Consider the following 27,254-nt stretch of genomic DNA (forward strand, 5'->3'; position numbering starts at 1 on the left):
ACTCAGTCTCAGGTTCTTGTGACTATTGCTTTTCTCATAAGAGGCCATTGATTTAGTTGTAGAAGTTGTTATAGCCAGATTTTATAGTATCAAACATCACACTTGGAAACAAGGCTCTTTATTAGGCAGACCCAAAGACTCATGTGTGGAAAAGCCTGGTCCCCAGCTAATGGAGCTAGTGAGAGCAATTGGATCCTAAAAGCACTAACTTCATCAGTGGATTAATTTGAATGATTTGTGACTCATTGGAGGATGTAGGTCAGTAGAAGTATGGCTTGGAGTATCTTGTTTCCAGACCTTCTGTCCCACATTCTCTGCATCCCAGCTACCATGAGGTGAGGTTTATTCTATTATTGCTTCCCACCATAATATTTCTACAGAGCAATAGATCCAGAAGACCAGATTGCAAACTCTTAAACTAGGAACTCAAGTAAATTTTTCCTTCTTTTTAATGGTTTCCCAAGTTATTTTTTCATAGCAATGAAAACTGACTAATGCAAATTGAGTACAGAAGTTTGACTTTTTAAAAGCAGAAATAATAAAGAAAATCTTGGTATTGGCACAAGAACAGGCTAAAGACCCAGAAATGAGCCTGCAGACTTGTGGCCACCTAATCTTTGATAAGGAGCTGAAAAGATAGGATTGAAGAAAGACAGGCTCTTTAACAAATGGTGCTGTCAAAATTGGTTCAACACCTGTAAAAAAACTGAAGTTAGATCCTTATATATCACCCTGTACCAGAATCAATTCCAAATGGATCAAGGACCTCTAGGTAAAAGCGGTGGCAGGAAGGAATAGGAGAAACACTAGGGCTCCTAGGCACTCACTAGGGCACAGGTCAAAACTTTCTCAATAAAAGCCCAGAAACAGAAAAAATCTAGGAAAGGTTTCACAAATGGGATTGCATCAAATGGCAGCGCTTCCACATGCTAAGGACATAGCTTGCAAGATGAATAGAAAGCCCACATATTGGGAGAAGTTCTTCACTGGCCATATAATAGGCAAGAGCCTCTTATCTAAAATATACTTAGAACTCAAAAAGTTAAGTTCCCCCAAAACAAATTCTCAGAGAAACACATCCCCCATTAATAAGTGAGCTAAAGACTTAAAGAGAGACTTCTCTGAAGAGGAAATGAGAATGGCCAATAGAAACATGAAGACATGCCCAACATCTCTGGCCATAAGAGAAATGCAAATCAAGATCACATTGAGATTTCATCTCACCCCAGTAAGAATGGCCATTATCGAGAAAGTTAATAACAGATACTGGTGGGGATGCAGCCAAAAGAGAACACTACTACACTGTTGGTGGGAGTGTAAACTTGTTTAACCACTCTGGAAAGCATTGTGGAGGTTCCTCAAAAGATTAAACATAGAGCTCCCCTGTGACCCAGCAACCCTGCTTTTGGGCAAAGGATCACAAACAAGCTCACACTAAAGCTACCAACGCAACCCTGTTCATAGTAGCATTATTTACCATAGCTAAAATATGGAACGAACCCAGATGCCCCCCAATAGATGAGTGGATAAAGAAATTGTGGTACATATGCACAATGGAATTCTATGCTTCTATCAGAAAGAATGACATTGCCCCATTTGTAAGAAAATGGAAAGGCTTGGAAAAAAAATCGTATAAATGAAGTGAGCCAGACCCAAAGAAACATAAACTCTGTGGTCACCCTCATTGGTAATTATTAGTATATGTCTAGGATAGTCCTAGCAGATGACCACAATAGCTCAAAAGCTATGACCACATAAGATGATACTAAGCAAAATAATCTCCAAAATATGGAAACAAGTTGTTTATCATTGATGTTGTTATTTTTAGCATACTATGTGAAATTATTTCTTTTTTGTTCTGTTCATTTTCCCTATGATTTAGTCCCTTTTGTCACTGTGTTTGATTTTGTTACCCTGGGCATTTTATATATGTTCATGTGAATTAGGGAAGGGAAGGGGAACATTAAAATGGTAAGACAAATGGTAAAGGCAAAACCAAGGCAGCAGCAATACTTACAAGACAATATGTTGTAAACTAACTGTACAACTTGTAGAGTGGGGTGTAATTGAGGAGCTGGGAAGGTGGAAGAAAAATGAGGGAGGGGTTAACAACTTGGACAAGAAATGTACTCAATGCCTAATGTATGTAACTGTGACTTCTCTGTACATCACCTTGATAATCAAAATAAAAAAGTAAAAGAAAACGTGTGAGTGTGTGTGTGTGTGTGTGAGTGTGTGTGTGTATCATGTATGCAGCATAAAAACAAAAACCAACAATACAAGCATCCTTAAGATGTTGCAGAATCAGGCTAGGATTACATTATAATGTCCATCACTATGTTTGTAATCTTTGTATTACTATAGCAAATACCTCAATATTCTGTCTATTAGAAAAAAAGAATGGGAGATTGTTTACTGAGCATCTATTAAGGGCTAGACAGTACTTTTATATTCACAGCCCCTGAAGAGGTCTTTTGATGAGACTATTGGCCAATCAGTTTTCAGTAGGGAACAATCAATCATTTAATTTACTTACTCCAATACTATTATGGATCAAAAATAACCTGCCTTTTTGGTTACAGAAAATAGGACTTGTAGTGATTGGTGGAGTTTGAAATCTTCCCCCCAAAATATGGGGAATATGAAAGCAAAATATATAAAAGCAGTTTCAGTACTTTCACTGATTGTTTCCCTGATTGTTTTCTTGTTTTCCTTATACCTTTGTACTATTAGTTTCATAGAAAGCTGAAACACTGTACATTAGAGAAACGTGCATATGTTTGTGTATGTCAGATATAGGACTGAACCCATCTTATGCCTATTCTAGGAACTTTCTTTTTTTCTTTTCTTTTAGTGTCTTCTCTGGGGCTTGAACTCAGGGCCTAGATTCTGTCCCTGAGATTTTTCTTCAAGGCTGGATTCTACTAGTTGAGCCAAAGATCCATTTCTAGCTTTTTTGGGTTGTTAATTGGAGGTAAGAATCTCCTAAGCTTTTCTTTCCAGGCTGGCTTTGAATTATAATCCTCAAGATCTCAGCCTCCTGTATAGCTAGGAATACTTGTGTGAGCCACTGACACCTTGCTTGCATCTTTTTCTTCATCAACGTTATCCACTATGTTTACTTGAGATATTTCTAGGCATTTGGGGATTCCTGAGCCCCAACCTTTTTCAGAAGCAGAAACCATGCTTCAACTTTGACTTTTTATGGTACTTCTGCTGAATTGACCAGTGTGCTGACAGTGTCCCCAACCATGTATCATTTGTAGTCTAGAATTGCAGGCCATATTTATTGCCTGGTACTCTAGGCTTTGTGGAGGCTCTAAGATTCAGTGCTCTTTCCTGCCACTGTCCTTACGTGTTTTGGACCAGGTGTGCCCATCATGTCCTTGTGACATATTACCTGTGTAGCAGATGCCACTTCGGTGGAGGAGGTTCACAGAGGGGAACTTGAGCTTTCAAGACAGCTGCCAGAGGCAGAAATGAGGAGAACTGATGTAATGTGAGGCCAACAGTGACAATTAGAGACCAGATCTAGAGAATACATTCTCCCCCAGGAAGGTGCATGCAGGATGTGTACAGATTGAAGGATTTCTACATGTCTGCTTTGAGTAGGCTACAGTGCAACCATGGCCTAAAAGTATTAAGTGAAAAATTCTAGAAAAAAGCTTTCAAGCAATTTGTTATAGTATATTATTATTATTGGTCTATTTTATTATTGGTTATTATTGTTTCTGTATGCAATTTATTTTTAGAATAGTAAGTATATGTGTGTATATATATGTGTATGTGTATATGTCTCTGTGTGTATATGAACATCACATATGTGTAGAGTTTGGTGTTGTCTTATGTATCTGAGTTTCAGATATCCACAGGGTCTCTGCTTTGTTCTGATCTTCTTTGCTTATCAATACTTTGGCCAGGTCAGTGACATAACCATGAGCTTTTTTTTATGTTGTTCATGTCTCCCAGCCTGCCCTTCTCACCCTGGCCTTTCATACTATCTTTTTATGTATAAGCTAGGAAGCCTTTTCTGAGGCCTTATGTTTCCAGAGAGAACAGGCAAAAAGACAGATGGGGACCTAGTAGATTTGGGGGCTTATATTTGGAAATACTTTTGGATAATTTTTTGATCATTAGATTTGTTATTTTTTTTTCATTTAAGTGGGGGGGGGGAAATAAAATAAATCCAGGTGTACAGATAGATGTTTTGGCTGCGTGAGCCAGAGAAGGGTTTGTTCTGTGTGGTTGAGATCTTGGAAAAAGTCCCTGCAGGTGAATAATACCTGGGAAGCCCAACTGTGAAAGTCATAGAACCTGCTGCCTTTCTAGACTTGGGCATAGTCTGCTCAGACTCCTCCCACTACTTCCTCTTATTGTCAGAATGAATTTAACAGTATTTAGCAGAAATGTGTAGTACTTGTGTTTAGCAGAAGCACTGGAAACACAGCTTTTGAAATATTTAGGGAAATTATCTTGGCTGTATCTTACAGTTTTCTAATTTTACTTGACACATTTGAATGTGTGGTTCACAGCAAATTTGCACCAGGATTGTGATTCTCTACAGCTTGGAAGATGGCTCCTTTATATACTCAGTTTTCACCTCTGTCCTAGGTCCTTGGCATTTCAAAGGACTTACATTGACCAGTTCTTTTAGGAGCCTCCTGTTATTCTCTGGATGGCAGGTGATGTATCTGTTAATAATAATTCTTCTGAGAAAGAAGCCATTTATGATCTGACTGCCTTCCTGTATATATCCCCTTCATTAAACCTTCTCTTTGTTACCACCATACATCCCACAGGCAGGCTATATTCTTAGTTATGTCTTAAACATGCCTGCATTTCCTTCTATGATGAGCTCCCTGGAGCTCTGGTCCATGTCTTCTTTATCTTTGAATTCCAGCCCCCAGGCTCAGTGTCTCCACCATTAATAAATGCATTTGGTTTGACTGAATACATGATTTCTGTGTCTCCTGCTTGCCCTCAAATTCCGTTTTCTTTACTCTTTGACTTGTGGTTTGCAGTTCCCTAAATCCCCTGAAAAAAATTATGCCTCATGCTTCTAACTTTCTGTCTATGAAGTAAACAGAATAATGATTAAAATGAAACACACTCAATATTCATAGTAATATGAAAACTAAGGGCACCTAACAATTACTTACTGAAGGTTTTCACATTTTTAATATTTGAATGTAATCTGGCTCATTTCAGTGGGACTTTGCAAGTGGTAGAATCATATTTTAAAATATTCACACTTATACCAACCCAGTGTTTTCTACAGCTTATTTGGGATGAATTGAATTAAGCAACCCCAAACAAGTCTAGTTTTGAGAGCTTCTTTATACTCACTTCTACATCAAGGTTTTGGCTGATTTTCCTACAGATCATGTTTGGGTGGGATAATGCACAGCTAGGAATACAGATCTGTCAGAGAGCAACTTGAAAAAGTCCATTACCTCATACACTACCCTCTCACAGGACAGAAAGTGGGACAGAAATTTTTTTATTGTTGAATAAGAGAGAAAAAAGATTGAGTGAGAGAGATTGAGATAGATTGAAAAAAACCTAATGTACATACCATTATTTAGAAAAAATAGAGATTAGTAGGCCAAATATTAAATTACATTTTGAAAAATAACTCGGTTCCCCATATTGATCTCTAATGTTTCCAAAATTCTGTTCATTGTACAATTCTTCATAATGCAAGTTGTCATAAGGGAAGGAGAGCCACCAAAAATATTTGAACACTCAGAACAAGTGTTGATGTTTGTGTGCCATGGACTTACACCTGGGCCAGCTGGTGAAGTTACAGACCTCTCTTCAGAGTGGAGTTTGTAAATTCAAAAAATAAAATCTGGGGCTGGGGATATAGCCTAGTGGCAAGAGTGCCTGCCTCGGATACACGAGGCCCTAGGTTCGATTCCCCAGCACCACATATACAGAAAACGGCCAGAAGCGGCGCTGTGGCTCAAGTGGCAGAGTGCTAGCCTTGAGCGGGAAGAAGCCAGGGACAGTGCTCAGGCCCTGAGTCCAAGGCCCAGGACTGGCCAAAAAAAAACAAAACTTCTTTCAAGAGCTGTTTTGCTGCTTTAATTGGTATTGCAGGGAGCTGACCTCCATGCTTATAAACAAACAGGTCAAATACTTCAACCTAACCATTACCATGAGGAGTCTGAGAGCTACTAGACCCTGTGATAGTGAACTCCAGAGATGTGGTTCATTGGGAGAACATTTTAGGGTACATCTTTTAAGCTTTTTCACTAGCAAAGTCAATATGGGGTAGCTACAAGCACAAGCAGTATGGCAGGAGAATCTCCTGCTCCTGGCAATGACCTTCACTTATCACACATAGGTTACTGCATATCCAGTCAGTCCTAGAGGAGCCTTCTGGTGTTCCAAATGATTTACACCTATAGGTAGCAAGGGGAGGCCATTGACCACTTATGGTGAAAATTCAGATCTCCAGAGCAACTTCACCAGGCAACAACTAATATAGATGCACAACTTCAATTTCACCTATCATTTCTAAGCCCTTTACTTTTCTATAAGGTTCCCATCTCTAGGTCAGGGAAGACCTGAGCCCCTTAGCACTTAACATATTAAACATACACACTGGGTAAAAAAGCATATAACAGTACCTCATGGTCAGACACTGAGTGAGCAGGTACCCATAGCCTCCCAAAAGAAGCACTCAATAATTACTTTCATTGGAACAAACAGAGAAAAATAGTATTTCTTTTAAAAAAATCCACTACTGTATACTCCAGAAAAAAAAAGCTCACTTTGGTGGGGAGGTTGAAAAAAAAAATTCAAGTCTCACCTGAAACTACCAAACCCCAAAGTCACCTGAGTCAAACCATGTGTTATTCTTTTAAATTGGAGTATTTTGTTTCCCCATGACATTTCCATACATGCACATAATACACATGATTATATTAACACTCTTTTTTATTATTTCTTAACTTCTATCCTTCCTTTCTCTATCATTTCCCTAAGCAGTCCTTTTACTTTTATTTGCCAGTCCTGGGACTTGAACTCAGGCCCTAAGCACTGTCCTTAGCTTCTTTTTGCTCAAGGCTAGCACTCTACCACTTGAGCCACAGCACCACTTCTGGTTTTTTCTGTATATGTGGTGCTGAGGAATTGAACCCAGGACTTCATGCATGCTAGGCAAGCACTCCAGCACTAGGCCACATTCCCAGCCCCAGTCCTTTTTCTTATATGACGTTGGTTTTGTTGTTTTATAAAACCCTTAGTTCATATAATATTTCTATTCTGAAAAAAAGAACAATAACCAAAGGCAAGCACTGTAACAAAAGAATGGAAAGATTGCAAGGGCCAATCCTAGTACTGGCCTTCTGACCATTCTCAACCTACTAACAGAAAAACTAAGTATGACCAGAGAAAACTGTAGATTCCATAAACACCTCCTTTAAGATTTCCCTTTCCTGGCCAGAGTTTCTACTGTGACTTCAATCAAGTTCACATAGAGAGATCCTAGGTACTCGTAGGTAATGCAGGAAGGTAGCACCGCAAGGCCTGCAGCTAAGGACATCAAGATTCTGTAATAATGAAACAGCAGTAATGAAGGTGAAATTATTGACCCTCAGTCCCTCTTATTGAGTAACTATACTTAGCCCTGTTCAATATCCTGAGGGAAAACAGCATCAATAGTCTCAGTAGGGGGGCTGGGGATATGGCCTAGTGGCAAGAGAGCTTGCCTCGTATACATGAGGCCCTGGGTTCGATTCTCCAGCACCACATGTACAGAAAACTGCCAGAAGTGGCGCTGTGGCTCAAGTGGCAGAGTGTTAGCCTTGAGCAAAAAGAAGCCAGGGACAGTGCGCTCAGACCCTGAGTCCAAGCCCCAGGACCGCCCCCCCCCCCCCCAAAAAAAAAATAGTCTCAGTAGGACTACTCCCAGCAAGTGTCAAGTTCACTTTCCATCTTCTTCCTCATTTGTGCTTTTATTTCTCTCAATTTCCACTTCTTTGACACTTCATTCATGTGCCTAAGAACGTCTGAAATTAAATCAGAGAAATGCATGGGAGGGAGCCCACAGATATATTTCAAAGGGTTCATGAAGTTGGATGAGCATACAATTTCATCTGAGTTTTCACACCCTTCTAAAATGTAGGATATCCTTCCATTACCATATAATATGGTAACAAGCCACACTGATGTGACTCTGTCATCACTAAAAATTGTCAGAGGTTTTCATGTCACATTATCATGTCACATTAATTAATTCAATCTACTGCTGGATTGCAGTATTCCTGCACTGATCAAGACATTAAAATTGTATCACGAATTTGGCATAATCATTAAGATCTATAAACTTTTAAGTGGCTCCCCTATAATCATACAGATTTTATTTTATTTATTTTTTTTTATTTATTTTTTTTTTGGCCAGTCCTGGGCCTTGGACTCAGGGCCTGAGCACTGTCCCTGGCTTCTTCCCGCTCAAGGCTAGCACTCTGCCACTTGAGCCACAGCGCCGCTTCTGGCCGTTTTCTGCATATGTGGTGCTGGGGAATCGAACCTAGGGCCTCGTGTATCCGAGGCAGGCACTCTTGCCACTAGGCTATATCCCCAGCCCCTTGAAAGAAGTTTTATAAAGTCAATGTATTAAGCTAGAAAGAACAAAGCATTTCAATGCAAGGTGCTATTACTTTTGGGAAAACCCAGTTACTTTCTGGGAAAGCCGTACTGTGATTCCTGGAACAGTTGTGGAAATATAGGTCTGCCTGTGTTTGACTTATACTTTGATTACGGCTCCTAAGCGTAGCTTAATCCCCCAAGGTTTGCATAGCAGATAAAGTTAACAATGAGTATCCCTCCATCCTCGAAGAGAATTATGCTCATTGTTTGTATCTGTGAGAGCATAAACTTTTCTGTGTGGATCAGCTGAGTTTTTAATTTACTGTGAAAATAATCCTAAAGTTGCATTGACTAATCTATCTCTGTCTTTCTTTTTCTCTCCATTATCTGGGGCTTTGTATATATTGTGCAATAGCCACTCACAGCTTTGATTATAATTTCGGGGCCATGTGTTGCTTACCCCTTTAGACTAGAAGAGTCTAAAGGGTCAAGGATATGTCTTCATCCTGCCCGGCTCAGTGTGTGTTACTCATAGAGACTTCAGAAATGTTTGTAAAGACCGATGCTAAGGTGACAGTCCCTTCTCCCTCTGGTTGACTCCCCATCCTGAGAGACATACTCAGAAACCTCCTCAGAGCCTCTCCCATACTCACCTCCCAAAGCTGGCTGAGGTGTGATTTGCTGTGTCCCCTCTGTTACTGTTGGAATAGTACTCTACTCATTCTGTGGCAGGATCTTCTTCCCTATCCCCTGACTTCCAATCCATTGTGACTTCCACAGTGCATGGTACAAGGGTGGTTAAAGATAAGAATATAGGTTTAAGCAGTGATCAATAGTGAAGTTGTACTTGTAGACTGGAGAGACCTTTATTTCCTTGTTCACAAGGTCGCAATACATTTTAGAGGAGCTTGACATACATCTGATATTTGTTTTACCTGTAAAATTAAACATTCAAGTAGTATGATACATAAAGTGACTTCAAAATGCATCCAATGCCATTTGCTGTTCACAATGCACAATGGTACCTAACTCTAGGACTATTATTTGGGATAATATGCAAGGTTCATGGTGTAGAATAAAATGTCCTATTTTTACTATTTTCTCAGGATAAAATTCAGTCAGTCAACTATAGAACCCCTGTGTTTCTTAACCTAAGACTAATTTTGGACAACAGTAGCTCCCCAGCCTATCATTATCTATTTCTGATACTGAATCCTTTCATTGAAACTCAATTTACCCTTTAATCTTTCCCACCTCACCAGTTATCACTGCCCTAGGCTTCCATTGTCTACTATCCCAGGCTGAGATTTCCTCTGCATGCTAACAGAAAAAATAGTGCTATTTATATGTACTGGTTTGTTTGTCCATCTGGAATAAGGCTAGTTCTTTTCAAGGATTATTTATAAAAATATTGGTTAACTGAAAGAGATATAAGCCTTGAACAAAAGCTGCCAGGATCATCAATTATTTTAACTCTTATACATTTCTTAACATTTTATTATTACCACCAAGGAAATTATAATTTGTGATGATTCCTCCTATATCTCTTGATACACCTGTCCAGGGAGAATATGGAGTACTCTTGACATTGAGTACATCTTGAGTAGTCCTTTAGCACTCAGCAGATAATGTTTCTGTGCTAGAGTTGTGTAAGCTAGGAAGACTGAACATCTGGTTTGAATAATTTGACCTTAAATCATAATTTTAAATAGAGCCGCATGGGGGTTATTCTATCATTTTATTGTATTAGAAAACAACAAGAATAAGTACTATCATTTGAGCTTCTAAAGAGAGCCAAGAGCTGATTTAATTATTTATATTATATTAAATGCCTTACTTAAGATGCATGGTTTTCAGTGAGCCATAACTTTTAAAGAAATAATTTGATTCTTCTTATCTTGAATTCTGTCACAAATTCTTTTGTTTAGTTGAGAGAAAATAATAGAAATAATTTTGGCTTCATTTTGCCATTGTAAACATAATAGAACTTAATTTTTGTTTTATAAGTAAGAGAGTAGCTCATGTAATTTGGTAGTCAACTAGTTTTATTTTTATTGAAGTTGTAATTCAAAACTGAAGATGACCCTAATAGCTTCTAGTGCTTTTTTATTGTTGTTTCTCTGTTTTGAACTTTCTTCCAAGAGCATATGCTACAACTATTTTTTGTTCTTTTAACTCTGAGATGTGCTATGATATTTTGATTATGTGTGTTGGGTTAATATGTCAGAACTAAAATCTGACTGACCACATGAGAATCCTGGTTTTCTGTGTAGCTGTGAGGAAGGTTTTTTGTTTGTTTTTTTTAATCATTCTGAATGTTTGTGTTTTCATGAGGGTATTTTTTGGAGTAGCCGTTATTAAAATTAGTCCATGTGGGCCTTTGTGACTCTTTCCTTTTAGGGTGTCGATCACATAATATTGGTGAAGGTACTAGATAAACCACAGGGGCACGGATGAAATTATTACTTTTTGGAAAAAGTAGCAAAAGAATGAAGAATAACTTCCGTATTTGTGAATACAGCTTATTTGTGTACAAAGAGGGATTTTTAGGAAAATACATACTACTTATATAGTATAAGTTTGTCTATGGTTTGAGTGAGAGAAAAAATAGGTTCAATTTTTCTTTTGAAATTATTTATTTTGATATTTTAAAATAATGCGTATTATTTTCTTTATGTTTTAAAAAGAAAATAAGAACATTAAACCAGGGAAAGAATAAACAGAGACTGTGTAAAACAACTTTCAAAGAAGTCTTAACATTTGGCTATACAGTTATGTGCTATTTTAAGAGTTAATATATAGAATTTACTGGAATGTAGTTATTTTCCCTGTAAGCCCAACAATTCATCACCAGTAAAATGTACCAGTGAGTACATTTGGAAGGAAAAGTAATAAAAATGAAGTTTTAAAGTGGTTAAAACTTATGCTGTGATAAGCGTGTCTAAAATAAAAATAAAATATGCTAAAGATAGGAAAAATAAGGTATAACTTTATGAAAGAAGAGTTTTAAAATTTTAGTTTTCATTGGAATTATAATTTCCTGAAATAAAAGACAAATTAAATATCAAAGCTCAATAATAATGGCTTGCCTTCCAACCAAGGTTAGAGATAATAGTGACAGAAATAAGCATGTGAACATCTCTTTCTTTCTTTTTTTATTTTTTAAGGGAAACTTTTCTTTTCTTTTTTTTGTGAACATCTCTTTCTTTTTTATTTTATTTATTTATTTATTTATTTTGGCCAGTCCTGGGGCTTGGACTCAGGGCCTGAGCACTGTCCCTGGCCTCTTTCTGCTCAAGGCTAGCACTCTGCCACTTGAGCCACAGCACCACTTCTGGCCATTTTCTGTATATGTGGTGCTGGGGAATCGAACCCAGGGCCTCATGTATATGAGGCAGGCACTCTTGCCACTAGGCCATATTCCCAGCCCCATCTTTTTCTAAAAGAATAAATTTGTATGCATTCTATTAAGCAATGTTACTTAGTGTAGGGCTCCTACAGGCTGAAAACATTAGGAGAAGGAGAAAACCAAAACTTCATCCAGGAGCTACTGGCTCCTGCCTGTAATCCTAGATGCTCAGGAGACTGAGATGTAGAGGATTAAGGCTTAAAGCCATTGTTGGTAGAAATATCCATAAAGTTCCATTTAGAGTAAAGCAACAAAACACTAGACTAGATAGAGGTGTGGTTCAAGTGACAGAGCACCAATCAATGAATTCTGATAGATTTTGTAAATAAAAGTAATGGCTTTTACCACTAACCACAGTTACAGTTACAGTTACAGTTTTTTATTCTTGTAATAAAACAAGTGCATTTAAAATTCATCAGACTTACTAACATTTCAACATTTAAATCATAGTACATTTTTCACACTAAATTATATCTAGAATGTTCACTTGTATTTGAGAATTTGTGTTTAGATACTGAAGACAAATCTACTAGCATACCTGGTTGTATTATTGCTAGGCTGAGTTGGGATGATTGTTAGTAACCTACATAATTACACCATTGATTCTTGTAAGTTCACGGTACCAGAAGTGAACTTGACATAAGGCATTAAACTATTCCATCTTCCTAGGCTAAATACAGACACATTTGTATAAAATCTAGGACTAGGGCTGGAGAGTCGGTTGCATGTCTGTTATGTAACAAGCATACTTAAATGTTCTATGTGGATTTTCTCATTTTATTCACTCAACAGCATCTTTGAAATGGGTACAGTGTTATTTCCATTTAATAGATTAAGAAATAGAAGCACTGAGACAATAACAATCTCACTCCAGGGCACATATTAAGTGACTGGGTCAAGATTCATCTATCCTCCTTGGTTACCGAGCCCAATTTGTACATCCAGCTCAGGGGCCTTTCCCTGTGCTTCACCCATCATGTTGTTAAGCACTTTGCTTGCCTCTGTGTATTTCCAAAAAGATCTTGTTAAGCTGGGTTTATTTTAGATTATTTGACTCAGGTTGAGAGAGATTTTCATGGGATTACAGAGCTGGTAGGTTTTGTAAGTTAGATTTGTCTAGCAACTTTTGCTCAAGGTGACCCTGGGTCTCATACTCTTCATGGTGTCCTCTATAGGAATATTGTAATAAATCACACTTTGTCCTTTCTTCTGAATGCATACAGGAATATCATCAGATCCTCACAAACAAGGCTATGGAAGTTTTTTACATGTTTAGTAATATGATAAAACTATTCCAGACATTTGCTTTAATATATTACTTAATATGTTAGCCAAAGATGATAGTGCATGTCTATAATCCCAGCATTTTGGTAGCTGAAGTAAGAACATCTTGAATTCAAGACCAGACTGGACAGCATAGTGAAACTCTGTTTTTAAACAAATCAAATACTATGGGGGAAAATGATAATAGGAGTAATATCAATCAGTAAAGATGCATTGTACTCATAAATAGGTTAAAATATAACTAAAATTTAAAAACATATAGACATATGCACGCACACATTCAGAAGTGACTAAGTATCTTTGTTTAATGGGGAAAAGAGATTTTCCTAGCCATTTCAGCACTAATTGTATTTCTGCCTATGCAAGTTGCTTCTTCAGATGTATTTATCAGTGTCTTGTTACTTTCCTAGTTAATTAACCCAACAGATTTCTAAGTTCCAGACCTTTTGGTAACTTGTAAATTAAATGTTATTGTGTCACCAGATTCATGTGTAGAATGATTTACTTTTTGACCAGTGCCTTCTTTCTGTCCTCTGTGGTGGGAGTCCTGTGGTAGGAGTCCTGAGTGGCTCTGGGGAATCCCTCTATTTGATCCCTTCCTGATGAATAGCCACCCATTTAACTTCCACTTCATGAATATGGAAGTTTTCAGTTAGGGATATGGACAGAACCCCCAGAGTTGCTTAGGTAACTATTCTATTTGATAAACAAGGATTTATCTGGGTCCTTTGTAGGACAACTAACAGACATTTATAAAGCTAAAAATGGCAAAAATGAGGCACTAATAATTATTCACATTCGGTCTGCATTTTGTATAAAAGCTTACCATGTAATTGCTTCTAAAGGCAAGCCACACTTTAGTTGTTAGAAGATCAGCAGATATACATGTGAAAGAAAATGATCTGTGCTTCAACAGTAATTTGGGGAGAAAATAAGTGAAAGCTTATATTGTGATTGCTGGTGTCATGCTGAGATTTAGAACAAAAAGGAATCCATTTCTAAAGATGTCAATCAATAAAATGCTTGACATATGGGAAATTAAGCAGTCTCTTAAGAACATTCTAAATAGCCTACCTGTCACTACTGGATTGTTGTTGTACTTGAGGCTCATTACCTAAGATGTAGTCATTAGCTTTGTTCAGATAGTTAAAAGGTTGTGTTTGCTTTACTCTGTTTGTTTTCTACTTATAAATGGTAAGGCACACATCTTTTGTTTCCCAGCTAAGTTACTGAAGCATTTTGTCTCAATGACACACTGTAATACAATTACTTCTCATCAAAGTCAGTACTCATATCAAAGGAGGGCTCATTCCCTTTCCTAAATGGAATCCCCAGGGCTTTTTCCTGTTCAATGAGTCTCTCCACATACCTCTTTTCTCTGTTCATAAGTGTGTCCCAAAACTCCTTTTAAAGATGGATTGACAGCCCCTAAATCAGTTTTCAGGTACTTTCAGGTTGCATGTATGCCAATGATGGCAAAGTTGTTGGATCGGATTTGTTATTTCAGTCATTTTAAATTGTGTGCGTATGCTGATTACAAACATTTAACATATGATTAATGAGTAAGCTGTGAGGTTCTTGATGGAGAAATAGGTTCACGTTTTACTGTTTGCAGTCTCAAATTTCTAATACAACTAGTTGCTCAGGTGATTCCTGCAGTAGCTGAAAATGAATGATTAAAAGTAAAAGAATACATTTTTGCTTCATTCAATTTTTTTATGAATCATAACAAAAACCATTTGGTTCTACTCTGAATCACTGAATTGAAAATGAATATCTTTTGAGCATTTATTATAAATGCCCCAGTATGTATGCACATTTGGGGTGTATAGGCTGTGTTTGCTATTCATTCTATTGCCTGGTATTAGTTAGTTTCCCAATACTGTAACAAAATACCTGCAATCATCAACTTATAAAATGAAAATGTTTATTTTACTCATACTTTGGGAGGTTTTAGTCCATACTGCATTGACAAAAAAGAAAGATAAAAGAAAAGAGACCAGAATCCCACTGTTTCCTTCAAGGGCATGTTTCCAATGACCTAAGATCTCCCACTGCTGAACTTTTTAATATCTCTGAATAGCGCCAGGCTGGGGAGTCAAGCCTGTAATACATGCCCCTTGGCAAACATCCTGGGTCCAACTATAGCGAGCATCTAGACTGATGTGGGATTCCCTCAAGCGTATTGAAAGACTGTGCTAACCAGGCACTGTGGGGGTATGCATGGTGCCAGTGGCTCATGTGACCTCAGAACCTAACTACTCAAGAAGCTGAGTACTGGAGGATTGTGATTTGGACTACTCCATCTGCACAACAACTGGCAAAATGCTGAGCTGAAGCCATGGGTCAATGATAGAGCATCAGCCTATCAAGCAAGCCAAGCAAGTCTGAGATCAAACCCTAGTACTAGAAAAAGAAAATATAACTTGTAAGAATGCCCAATGCCACAGTAAGTCTCTCAGCTCCCATCCTAGCAAGCACACCAACTGAACTGGTGGAGAGTAAAGAATATGCAGTTGGTTAAACTTCTGCTTTAGCCTTCCTTTGCCACGGTAATATTTTACCCAGCTTATCAGCTGGGATACTGTGTTTTCTCTTCACCTTGAATGTGGCAAAAATGAGGGACATTAACAATGGTCTTGTTTAGTAACTGATGAAAGTCTACAAGGAAGGGTAGAAGAGAGAGGACAAATAGAAAGCCATGTGTTCCCATTGGGAGAAGAGAAAAGGTTTTTCATTTTTTAAGTTAGTTTTGTGTGCTGGTTGTTTGCACACAGCCAGGTGTTTGTTTGTTTTTTGGAAAGTCATTATGTAGTTTATTTTATATGTACACTTACCATACAAGCATATAACATGCCAATCAATATGTTCATAAGCTAGCTATTTAAATTACAACTGAATTCTGAGTAAGTTCCTCTTACCTAGGAGATTTTTAACTGCTGGGTCACTAATTTTCAGCTGAAGGGACAAAAAGATTTATCCTTCAGGTAGCAAGCTACTGAAAATACTTAATATAACTTGGTTACTTATATTTTCTTTGTGAATTATAAAGTAAAAAAAAACCCCTAACCTACACTTACTCATTTCTCACTTTTTCCTGTTTGTTTCAAATGGTAAAATAATCTCAGAATGCAATAGCTAATCTTTTGAATGCAGTTTCCAGGTTTTAGTGACGGAGGCTGGAGAGGGTACAGTATGCCTATGTTGAATGATTTTTCAGTCAGTGTTCTATGCTTAACCCATGCTGGGTACACATAGAAAGACACCATCTACATAACCAACAGTATTACTGTGTAAACCTTGTACATCTTACTTTTGTTTTGCATTTTTTAAAGTTCCTTAATTTGATTATTATTTTTAGAAATAATGTTTTTGATAGTATATATGATTTTTACAAAATATTGTGAATTAGAACCTTGTATTTTTTTTGTTCATGAATAAGCTAAGGTGTAGATACATTGTAAGTTAACCATATCTATAGAGATAGGTAACTGAAAGTCAGAGCCTAACATTACACCATTTTACCAAAGAGCAAGCACTAAGATGGGAGATGTGTTTGATATTTTCAAGCTCTAAACATTAACAGTTGCTTTATAGGGTTCAAATTTGGTTAACCATCCATAGATTAAACTAATAGTTCAGTAGTAATCTTCATTTTCCTTTTGTTAAATTTACACAGCCAGGTTTTTGCAATGGGTGAAGAGGCACTGCTGCTTAGGAAGAGCACATGAGACACTTCTGCAGAAGGCGCAGGTGCTGTGGGGATGGTGGATTCGGTGGCTGCAGTGGTGCTACTGGAGGTTTTCCAGTGCTGTGGCTCCTCTCCCTGGAGGCACTGCTCCCTTTCTGTCTTGTTCTTCAAGGTCACTTGTTTTTCCATGGACTTTTTGTCTGTTTGAGTTTCAGGAGGACTTTTCTTGAACTAGAGATATTCTTTAGGAGTCTGGGCAGTACTGGCCGAGGGAACAGGAAGAGGCACATAAACTAGTATTTTCACCTTTGGGGAAATGAGATCAAATTTTAAAATACAAAATGATGTATTGCCTTTCTGACAGAGCAGGGCACAATGTATAAGTCCGGTTTTGGTTATTGTGGGAGGATTTGCACTCATGGGCTGGCAAGTCAATTATGGATTATTGCCAGCATTGATTCCTTTATCATGCAAAATGAAATTCAGTAGAATATAAAATGTGAGTTCATTCTATATATTACACACGTGATGAGAAACTGTGATACTTTCTTAGTTTTTATTTATTTTTTAAATGTCTTATTGTAAAGGTGATGTACAGAGTGGTTACAGTTACTTAAGTCTGGTATTGAAAACATTTCTTTTTGAACAGTGACACCTCTCCCTCATTTTATCCCAGTTCCCCCCCCCAAGTTGTTTAGCTCATTTTCAACATTGTATCTAGTGAGTATCACTACTGAATTAGTTCACCCTTTGTCCCACCATTTCTGTGCTTCCTGTTCCTCTCCCCAAATCAGATAAAGTTACAAGACAAAGGGCACAGAAATAAAAACCAGTGACAAGGGGAAAAAGAGAGGAAAACAAGAACCACAAAAAGTAACATAAACCTCTTGTTTGCCTTTGTTCAAGTTCATGTCAATGAGCATGTGATACTTTTTTATAAAAGTTATTTTTGAGTGTACAGAAATATACACATATGTAGAGACACAGCATCCCACATCTGCACTGGGTTGCAACAAGCAAGATATTTTGTATTGAATTAGAGCCACAGTTTTTGAAAAGTTCTTGTGTTAGAGCATTGCTTTTAGAACTTGAAGGGAAGAGCCTTGACTCTCCCTGGCTTTCTCAGATGCCTCCTTGTGCTGCTTTGCTAAGATTCCCCTGCACCCTGTTTTTTCACTTCTTTATTCTGGTGAGATTTCTTAACATCAAATGTGTGGAGTGACTTGCTTAGGAACAGGGCGGCATGGCTTTTGTTCATACCCTCACTCCTTCTTAAGATCTGCACATCCACGTGGCACTTCCACACATCATGGCCTCCTAATGTCCTGCATTTTCTCCTGGACTTCCTACCAGTTATTCATTTGTTTTTTGTTTTTCATTTTTGCATTTAGTTTCTCCCATCTCCATGATCACCACCTCTTTTTATCTGCTTGTCTCCTGTATGCCATCTTCATTTTATTCTGATAACTTTCGTTGTTCTAGAAACTTGGCTTTTAAAACAACTACCTTTGGGTTAAAAGAAATCAGACTTTTCCTCCAGGTTTTTCTTCCAGTTTGTCTCATCTGCTTTTCAGGAAGCATGTGTGTAAATCACCCCTCTGTACACTATTCCATACCCCTCGCTTTAAGATGTTCAAAAACACAATTGCAATTTTACTGAGTATGTGCAGTCCCTCTTTCCTATATATAATTTTCCCCTAAATCATACAGGATAACAGCTGTTGACATTTACATCTTATTAGATCTTATAACTAATCCAATGATGTAATATGTTCAGGAGACTATCTACATTATATGTAAATAACTAATACCACATCATTTTATATAAGGGATTTGAACATTCAGGGATATCAGTATCTACCTGGGGCCTGAACGCAATCCTAGAGTGATGAGAGGGGTGCCTGGGTGCAGTTTTGATGTAATGATAAACCTGTGCTACTTGAGTGCACATTGGTTCTTAGTCCATCCACAGTACAGAAATGGACAGCAAGTCTTGAGAAAACATTCAAAGGAATGTGGCAGTCATTGTTTTTGTTCTTTTTATTAAATATAAACCAATTTCAGGCCTGTATGTTGTGAGTCTTTTTCATTTTTCTAATCATTCATGTATAAATTCAATTGGGGACATATGCTTTTTTTTTTTTTTTTTTTTAAAGAAACTCCTATCAGATGGCTTGAGAAGTGCTACTTCCGTGAGTTGGTTGTTGTGAGTGATTGTTCAGAAAGCAGCCCAAATGGGTTTACCAATTTAGAGTCAGGGCACATGTCAGGAATGATAGAACTTATAAACATTTTATGCAGCTTTTAGATTCCCAAGTCCACCAATTTGAAGGCTTACACAGGAAAAACTAAAGACAAAACAGCCAAGGGGAAGGAAAGACCCAATGATCTGTGTGTGTGTTGCTAAAATTCAAAAAGTTTTTAAATAGTGAATTTCTTATTGGCCTTAAAGTTCACAAAATACTGCTTCTCTGTCAGCCTAAGGATTGAATAACATCCACTGTCTACTGGAAAATGTTTCCTATTTTGTTGTTTGCATAGTTTCAGGAATGTAGGATGAGAATTCATAGTGTGCTTGGCCTTCTTTTTGTTTGTTTGTTTTTCCCTCCAACTCTCCAGCCTCTATCACACCAATACAAATTCTAATGATAGGGTAGAAAGGAATAATGAATCCTATGAAGCTATTACTGCTGGCACGAACAATGACAGGAGATAGTCTAATCAAATGTGTTTGTCAATGGATATGATTAAGCTAAATTTAATTCACCCTAAGATTTGAGAATGTGAACATTACATGTTCTCTGAAGAGAGTTTTCCTCTTGAGGGAAACAAAAATAATCATTCTTAAAAACTGTCAAAGTCTGGGGGCTGGGGATATAGCCTAGGGGCAAGAGTGCCTGCCTCGGATACACGAGGCCCTAGGTTCGATTCCCCAGCACCACATATACAGAAAACGGCCAGAAGCGGCGCTGTGGCTCAAGTGGCAGAGTGCTAGCCTTGAGCGGGAAGAAGCCAGGGACAGTGCTCAGGCCCTGAGTCCAAGGCCCAGGACTGGCCAAAAAAAAAAAAAAAAAAAAAAATTAGAAAAAAAAAAAACTGTCAAAGTCTGCATCAAAAGACTGTCCCTTTTGAAGCCAACTTCCTCAAGTATAGCTCATTTAATTTTCCTGTAACTTTATATACAGGTTATATACAGGTTAGTGACTTAAAGCTGTTTTTATTTATCTGAACACAGACAGCCATGATAATTTGAATTATGATTGCTTTTACTTATTTGACCAGTTAGAGATGTTTATGTGTGTGTGTAAAAGTAACTATAGAGGGCGGCCCAATTACTCTTGGAAAATACATCTCCATGCAGTCAAAATATTGAAGTTGAGAGCTGGGAATATGGCCTAGTGTCAAGAGTACTCGCCTCATATGAAGCCCTGGGTTCGATTCCTCAGCACCACATATATAGAAAAGGCCAAAAATGGCACTGTGGCTCAAGTGGCAGAGTGCTAGCCCTGAGCAAAAAGAATCCAGGGACAGTACATAGGCCCCAGGACTACCAAAAAAAAAATTGAAGTTGAATTGAAATTTAAACATTCAGCTATAAAGGGATAGTTTAAATATAAAACATAATGAGCTATATTTGAATATTAATGCTTTGAATTTTTTAGTTCTTTAAACATTGGTTAGTGAGTTGACTTGACTTTCATTACAGATAGGTATAAATTCAAACAAAAAGCACCTCCCCACTTTAGCAGTTTCTTTGCCTTTCCTGAGGCTGGGCTGCTAGACTTCACTATACACTGAGGCTCACACTTACACAAACTCAATACAGCACTATCAGGAGAGTCTCCTGGGGATGCAAATATCCCCTTATGTGCCATGTTAAGTCCCAATGTTCACACACGAAAGTAACTCTCCCCCAACAACGTAGTATCTAAATAGCAGTATTTCCTTTATATAGACAGGAAAGGAAAAAAAAATCTCCATCTAGATGAAGTAGGTTAGGACCAGGAGGGAGAAACAGATGATGGTCAAGGATCGCAGATAAGACCAAGAAGCCATGTGTGTGAGAAGGTAGAGCAGCCAATGTTATCTCAGTCTCTATGACCAGGGTTTGTGAGCTTATGCTGTTCGACAAGCTTTGCCCTGAGTGCCTTCAAATATATTCATCAGATTAAACCAGTGGGTGATTATGTAGCTAGGAAAACTCGGAAACCAGTTGACTTCCACACAGTAATGACAAAAAGTGAAGTCCCTTGTGAGAGCTTGTGAGGACCCCCTTGCTTCATGGGATATGGGCATCAGGGGTTTCTGCCATCTTGTGTATACTGCCACGATTATCTTCTATGGTTTGTCTTTAGTTTTCTTGATGGAATCAGGGTGAAGAATGATTTTTCAGACAGCACTTTAGGTTTGGGTGATTCAGAAGTGTCCTCAGGCCCACACAGAGGAACCACATTGGCAGCTCTGTGGTGGACTACAGAGGCCTCAGTAATAGAATTAGTAGCAAATCAGCTTCCCTTGCTCACTGCCCTCACTGAGGGCAGAAAACAATTTTTCTCCCTCCCCCCACTTTGTTTAAAAAATACAAGGTCTCACTATGTTGCTAAGGCTGGTTTCAAAGTCTTGGCATCAAGTAATGGTCCCGCCTTAGCCTCCCAGGAAGCTGGGACTGTAAGTGTTTGTCACTGAACCAGCCCCCAACTTTGGCTTGAATCACAGAGTTCTACCTTATTACTGAACTATATGTTCCATAGGCAGCCCCTTCCCTTGTCTGTTAGCTTTTATATTTCCAGGTGTATAACATTCATCTCTTGAAAAATTGCTCTATTTTAAAATAGCTATTACAATTTTCCTGCACGGTTGTAAAGGGGTTTGTTTGTTGTTGTTTCATATATGTTCCAATAGCACATGAGGTTACTGGAGTGTGGCAGGATGAGTAATGGACTGGAAACTCAGAGGCTCAAAGATCTGATTTTGCCAGTCATTCATCCTAAAACTTAAATGAACTGCCTCCTAATCTCTTGAGAGTTTCCAGTCCTATTTATTTTATGGCATTAAAACTAGCTCATTCCATAGCAAGGCATTATAATGGTAACAACTGTAAGCAAACATACTATTAACATTAATTCCTTAATAATGTAAAGGATAACTATACATTTATATTTTATTTGGTCCTTATAACATTTTTTTTCTGGGAAAGGCAGTCTCCTTGTGGGCTATTTGGGGGATCCTAGCATCTAGGTACAGGATGAAAATTACACACAGTTCTCATATTGTTATGTTTGTTTGCAAATATATGTACGGTTTTTACTAGAACATGTGTACAGACATATACACACACCATCTTGACCATTAGGGTTTACAACAGGGGAGTGCTTTACAAAGGATGTTGAATTAAGGGCAGCAGCCTGCTTGCTCAAGAGGAATTTTGAGTCCAGCCTCACCTGGACAGTATAGGTAAACTGTAGGGCTTCCTCCTTAGACTGTCAATACAATTTTCCTCTTGACTAAGGAGATAACTTACTTTCCATATTTTTCTCAGAATATTTAAAATAGTTTAGGATTTCATATGTATAGTTTTAGTTGCTATTTCTGTTCATCTTGGCCATGAGGGGCAGTAAAATGGCAGTTTATCTGGAAAATGTGACATTATCTAGAAGCTCTTCAGCATGTGTAGGTCAGTTATGGGGGTGTCAAGAGAAAGACACCTAGAGACATCTGAGGATGTCTTCCTTCAGAATGGGTAATGGCCACTTCAGTGTTCCGGGTCTACTGCTGGTTGTTACCTCCCGCTTCTACTCATGCACATTGTGAAGTTCCAGTTGCAGCGTGCCAGAGGGGTGGTGGTTAGAACTAACATATGACCCAAAGGAGTATCACTGCACCTCTAAAGTAGGAGTCCACAGCCCAGACTAGTGTGTTGTCTCCTCTGGTCTGTGCACAAGACACTCAAGTCGTGGTTTCCAAATGATGCTCCTGTTACAGGGGGGTGGTGATCCATGGAGCATTCTGATACAGAACAGCTGTTTGTATCCATGCTGCTCATTGTGTTACAAGTGGTCACATGTGCCATAGGCCATAGAGTTTTTAAGTACAGAGTGGCTGGTGAGACTGAGGACCTGAATGTTTAAAAGTATGGGATTTTACTTACTTTGAATTTAAATAACCACATGCAGCTAGTGATTACTAGATTGATTTTTGGCATGTCTATAGCCATTTTGTTGCATAACTGTTATTTTGTAGATGAATGCAGCAACATCCCTGGAACTACATTACTAACCTTGAGAACACACGTGGAGTATTAGAAGCAGGAGGTAATAGGTGAAACGTATATGAGAGAACTAGAAATTTTAAGCTTAACTAAGATATATGGAATAGCTTTTCTGAGGTGAGCAAAAGCAGAGTTGGATCTTGACTGTCCTCCGTTTTGTCTCTGCAGGCTCCTTCATGCTGGTGAACACATCTGGAAGACCAGAGGGGCAGAGAACTCACCTACTCTTACCTCAGCTCAAAGAAAATGACACCCACTGCATTGATTTTCACTATTTTGTATCCAGCAAGAGTAATGCCGCTCCAGGCTTCCTCAATGTCTATGTGAAGGTCAATAATGGACCCTTGGGGAATCCTATCTGGAATATATCTGGAGACCCAACACGCACATGGCACAGGGCAGAGCTGGCCATCAGTACATTCTGGCCTAACTTTTATCAGGTATGTGTTTTCTTTCCATTCCATACTTTAAAGTATCCTCTCATTTGTAAAACTATAAATTGTTCAAATATTAGTATTAGTCAGAGAGTGTAAAATACCATCAAAATAATGATCTATGCTATTTGATGAGGAGTATCTCGAGGCTTTCTGAAATGAGGAAAGATGTAACTCAAATTGATTTATGTCTGTTCCTCATGATGCATTCTTTTCTGCAAGGTTTCCTTGCTTTCCATGTAAAGTAAGCATGTTGACCAAGTCTTAGCACTTGAAAATACAAATGCCCCTTCTGGCAATACATAAGCCATGAAGAAGGGAGCCCTGGGGAGGTCAGCTTGGGTTGGGCTTCACCCTAAGTCCTGGTCACAGAGGAGCTACTTTAGAGGAGCTATTGAAACCCTCTTTATTTCCCTTGACCAAGAACTTCTGGCTTTTTGGTGGTTTATTGGAGAATCTTCTGTCTCAGCTTAGAACCATGATCCTCATATCTCAGATTGCTGAGTAGCTAGAATTATGGGCTTGAGCCACCAGTGCCCACATGTTTTTGTTTGTTTGTTGTTTTGTTGTATTGTGCAGATCTTGGGCTTTGAAATCAGGTCCTGGGCACTGTTTTTGAGCTATTTTTCCTCTACTACTTGAGCCATACCTCCACTTCAAGTTTTTCTGGTGGTTAGTTGGAAATAAGAGTCTCCTAGACTTTCCTGCCTGGCTGGTTTCAAACCATGATCCTCATATCTCAGCCTCCTGAATATCTAGGATTGCAGGCATGAGCTACCAAGTTCCCAGTTTAGACTTTCTTACTGCCTTTGGCTCACTCAGGAGTCAAACCTTCCATATGTCTATCATCATTTCTCACATTTAATTATGTTGCTTAGAAAGACTTAGGCATGGGAGAAGTAGGTCTTACCAGGAATGCTTATCTTCAGACAATCTATTCTGTTGATATTGTGTTTATTAGCCAAGATCCTCTGTCCCTGCATTGATAATGGTGATGGGTACAAATAGGCAGTAATTTTTTTGCTAATGTAATCATGAGATCCCTGAGCCTAGCACTGTTTCTAATACTTAATGAATGAGACAAATGTTTCCTAAGTGGAAATGAAGAAGTGAAAAAAGGTCAATTAGAAGACAAGAAAATTGTTAATATTTTTTAAGAGTATACTTGGGCTTAGTAAGCTTTAAGAATGTTAAAAATTTAGATAAATCTAAATTTAGCAGTCTGCTAAAGAAATAACGACCAATGAATGTAAAGCAAACAACTGCAAAGATATTCATAATAGTTCATTTATAAAATTGCAAAATAAGTAATATTTCCAACAACAGAGGATTTTAATGTATGCTATCTCAATACCAGAATTGCCTTTGTAGCTACTAGTAAGATTATGGAAGATGATTTAGTGATGTAATTAAGTTTATTTTTATAAATGGGTATGGAAGGTATAAAACATTATCTTAAATTTTAGTCTTAAATATATATACATATTTTAACTATACATGGTAAAATATATATAGATATATACATAAGTATATGTAAATATATATTATATATAAATACGTGTTATAAATAAATATGTTATACATACTTACATATTATAATATGTAATGATTATATATAGTGATACATCTATACCTTAATATTTAATATATTTATATAAAAGACAAAAATAGGAAAATACCTGTTCACTGTGTTTCTTTTTCCTTTTCTTTTCAGTAATGAGTTTTGAACTTTGAGCTTCATGTTTGCAAAACAAATGCTTTAACATCTATGACCCAGCCATTTTGGCTTTAGTTATTTTTTAATTCTCTCACATTCTTGTCTAGGCCAGCCTAGATCATTATTCTCCTATTTAAGTCCCCCTTTGTGGTGGGGTAACAGGCACATGCTTTCACTCTCAGCATTTTTTTTTTTTGAGATGGAAGTCTGCATATCATTTCTCACAGGTTGGCTTTGAACTGTTATTTTCCAAATCTCTGCCTCCTAAGTAGCTAGGATTACAGGTATGAGCCAATACACCAAACCTGAGAATATCTTCTTTTAGCATAAATATTCTAGTAAGCTACCAGTAGAACAATTTAAAAATATGGCCTCTGAGGCGAAGTTTTCTGCATAGTATTAAACCACTGTCCATGTAGGGGTTTTGCCTTGCAAGGCTCCAAGAGGATTCTCCGTGCTTGCTAAGAGGCTGATTTGGTGTCAAACTGAATCAGAAGGAAACTTTCTCGGGTGAGGGAAGATCTCAGATGTTCACTCTGCTTCCTGGACAAGATTCTAGAGTCACTTTCACCTGAGGCTTATAGGATATACTCACAGATATAGGCTTAAGCATGTCTTGCCCATCTTTTCTCAGATTTCCTTCTCTTTGGCTTGAGTTATGTTCATCTGAACCTTTGGAGTATGTATGTTGTTTCTTTTTTTTTACCTTTTGATGTACTGGTTCATATTGACCTTGGTTGCAACCGATATATTGAATTTCTGGTTCACTTTTTACATTCCTAGTTCAAGTACAGTCAAGTACATTGAGGGAATGGTTTTAATTAATAGTCTTTGATGACCTGGCCTTTAAGAATTATTGATAAAATGACAGTGAAAAAAGATGGTTCTACATGTAGTTGGTTGTCAGTGAATTCTCACTTTGGTTTTTTGTTTTGTTGGTTGTGGGGCTTGAACTCAGGGCCTGAGTTCTGCTGTCCCTGAGCTCTTTCTCTCAAGGATAGCACTCTACCTCCTTGAGCCACAGTACCACTTCTGGGTCTGATAGTTAATTGGAGATAAGAGTCTCAAGGGGACTTTTCTGTCCTGGCTGGTTTTGAACTGTGATCCTAGACCTTAGCCTTCTGAGTAGCTAGGAATAGAGGTGTGAGCCACTGGCACCTGACTTGAATCCTCACTTTCTTGACCACTTATGTCTAAAATACTTCGCCTTTTGAATTCCGTGCCTGATCCTAACTGTAGAGCCCTCCCCCTTGCCAGTGGGATGCCCCATAGTACTAAGGAGCGCATGATTTATTGAATTTAATTGGAACCTTACTCTTATACCTTTTTATTTTGTGAAGTCTCTTGCTTCACTGGTTCTTAGGTTACTGAGGTGTAGTAACAGAATACCACACTCCAGCTTTCCAAACAACACTTACAACTATGGACAATGGGAAATCCATGGTTAGAATTTGGTGAAGGCTTTCTTATGGTTCGTAGATAGCTGTCTTTTTACTGTGTTCTTCTGTGAATGGGAGAATGGAGGCAAAGGAGGAGCTGTCTTCTTTCCTCTTCTCTGCAAGCCACTAATTCCATCACAATATCGCCTCATCTAGTCCCCTTCCACAGGCTGTAGCCCTGATACCATCACAATGGGAATTAGGATTTCAATATTAATTTGGATGGCAATAAACACATTCAGTTCATAAACACATTCAGATTGACCTTTGCAAGTGAGATCTTGGATTTTTGGTTCACCTTTTACAGTTGTCTTTACTTTGAGTTTTGACTTTTTGTTTTAAGGTGGAATTGTAAAAGTTCTTTAGTAAAATGTTGTCATATTTTAATGAAACTGCTAAGGTACAGCTATAAAA

At 38.0% G+C, this 27,254-nt stretch overlaps 1 protein-coding gene across 7 annotated transcripts in view; it reads left to right on the plus strand.

Moving 5' to 3' along the window:
* The window catches only part of Ptprm (protein tyrosine phosphatase receptor type M), a 767,348-nt gene that overhangs the window by 250,038 nt on the left and 490,056 nt on the right, over positions 1-27,254 (plus strand). For all 7 annotated transcript variants that reach the window (XM_048363182.1, XM_048363174.1, XM_048363176.1 and 4 more), the window contains exon 3: positions 23,419-23,690. In XM_048363182.1, the coding sequence (XP_048219139.1) occupies positions 23,419-23,690 (272 nt within the window). The remainder of the gene's footprint in view (positions 1-23,418; positions 23,691-27,254) is intronic.

The sequence above is a fragment of the Perognathus longimembris genome, chromosome 15 (genome assembly GCF_023159225.1).
Source record: "Perognathus longimembris pacificus isolate PPM17 chromosome 15, ASM2315922v1, whole genome shotgun sequence".
Taxonomy (NCBI): Eukaryota; Metazoa; Chordata; class Mammalia; order Rodentia; family Heteromyidae; genus Perognathus; species Perognathus longimembris.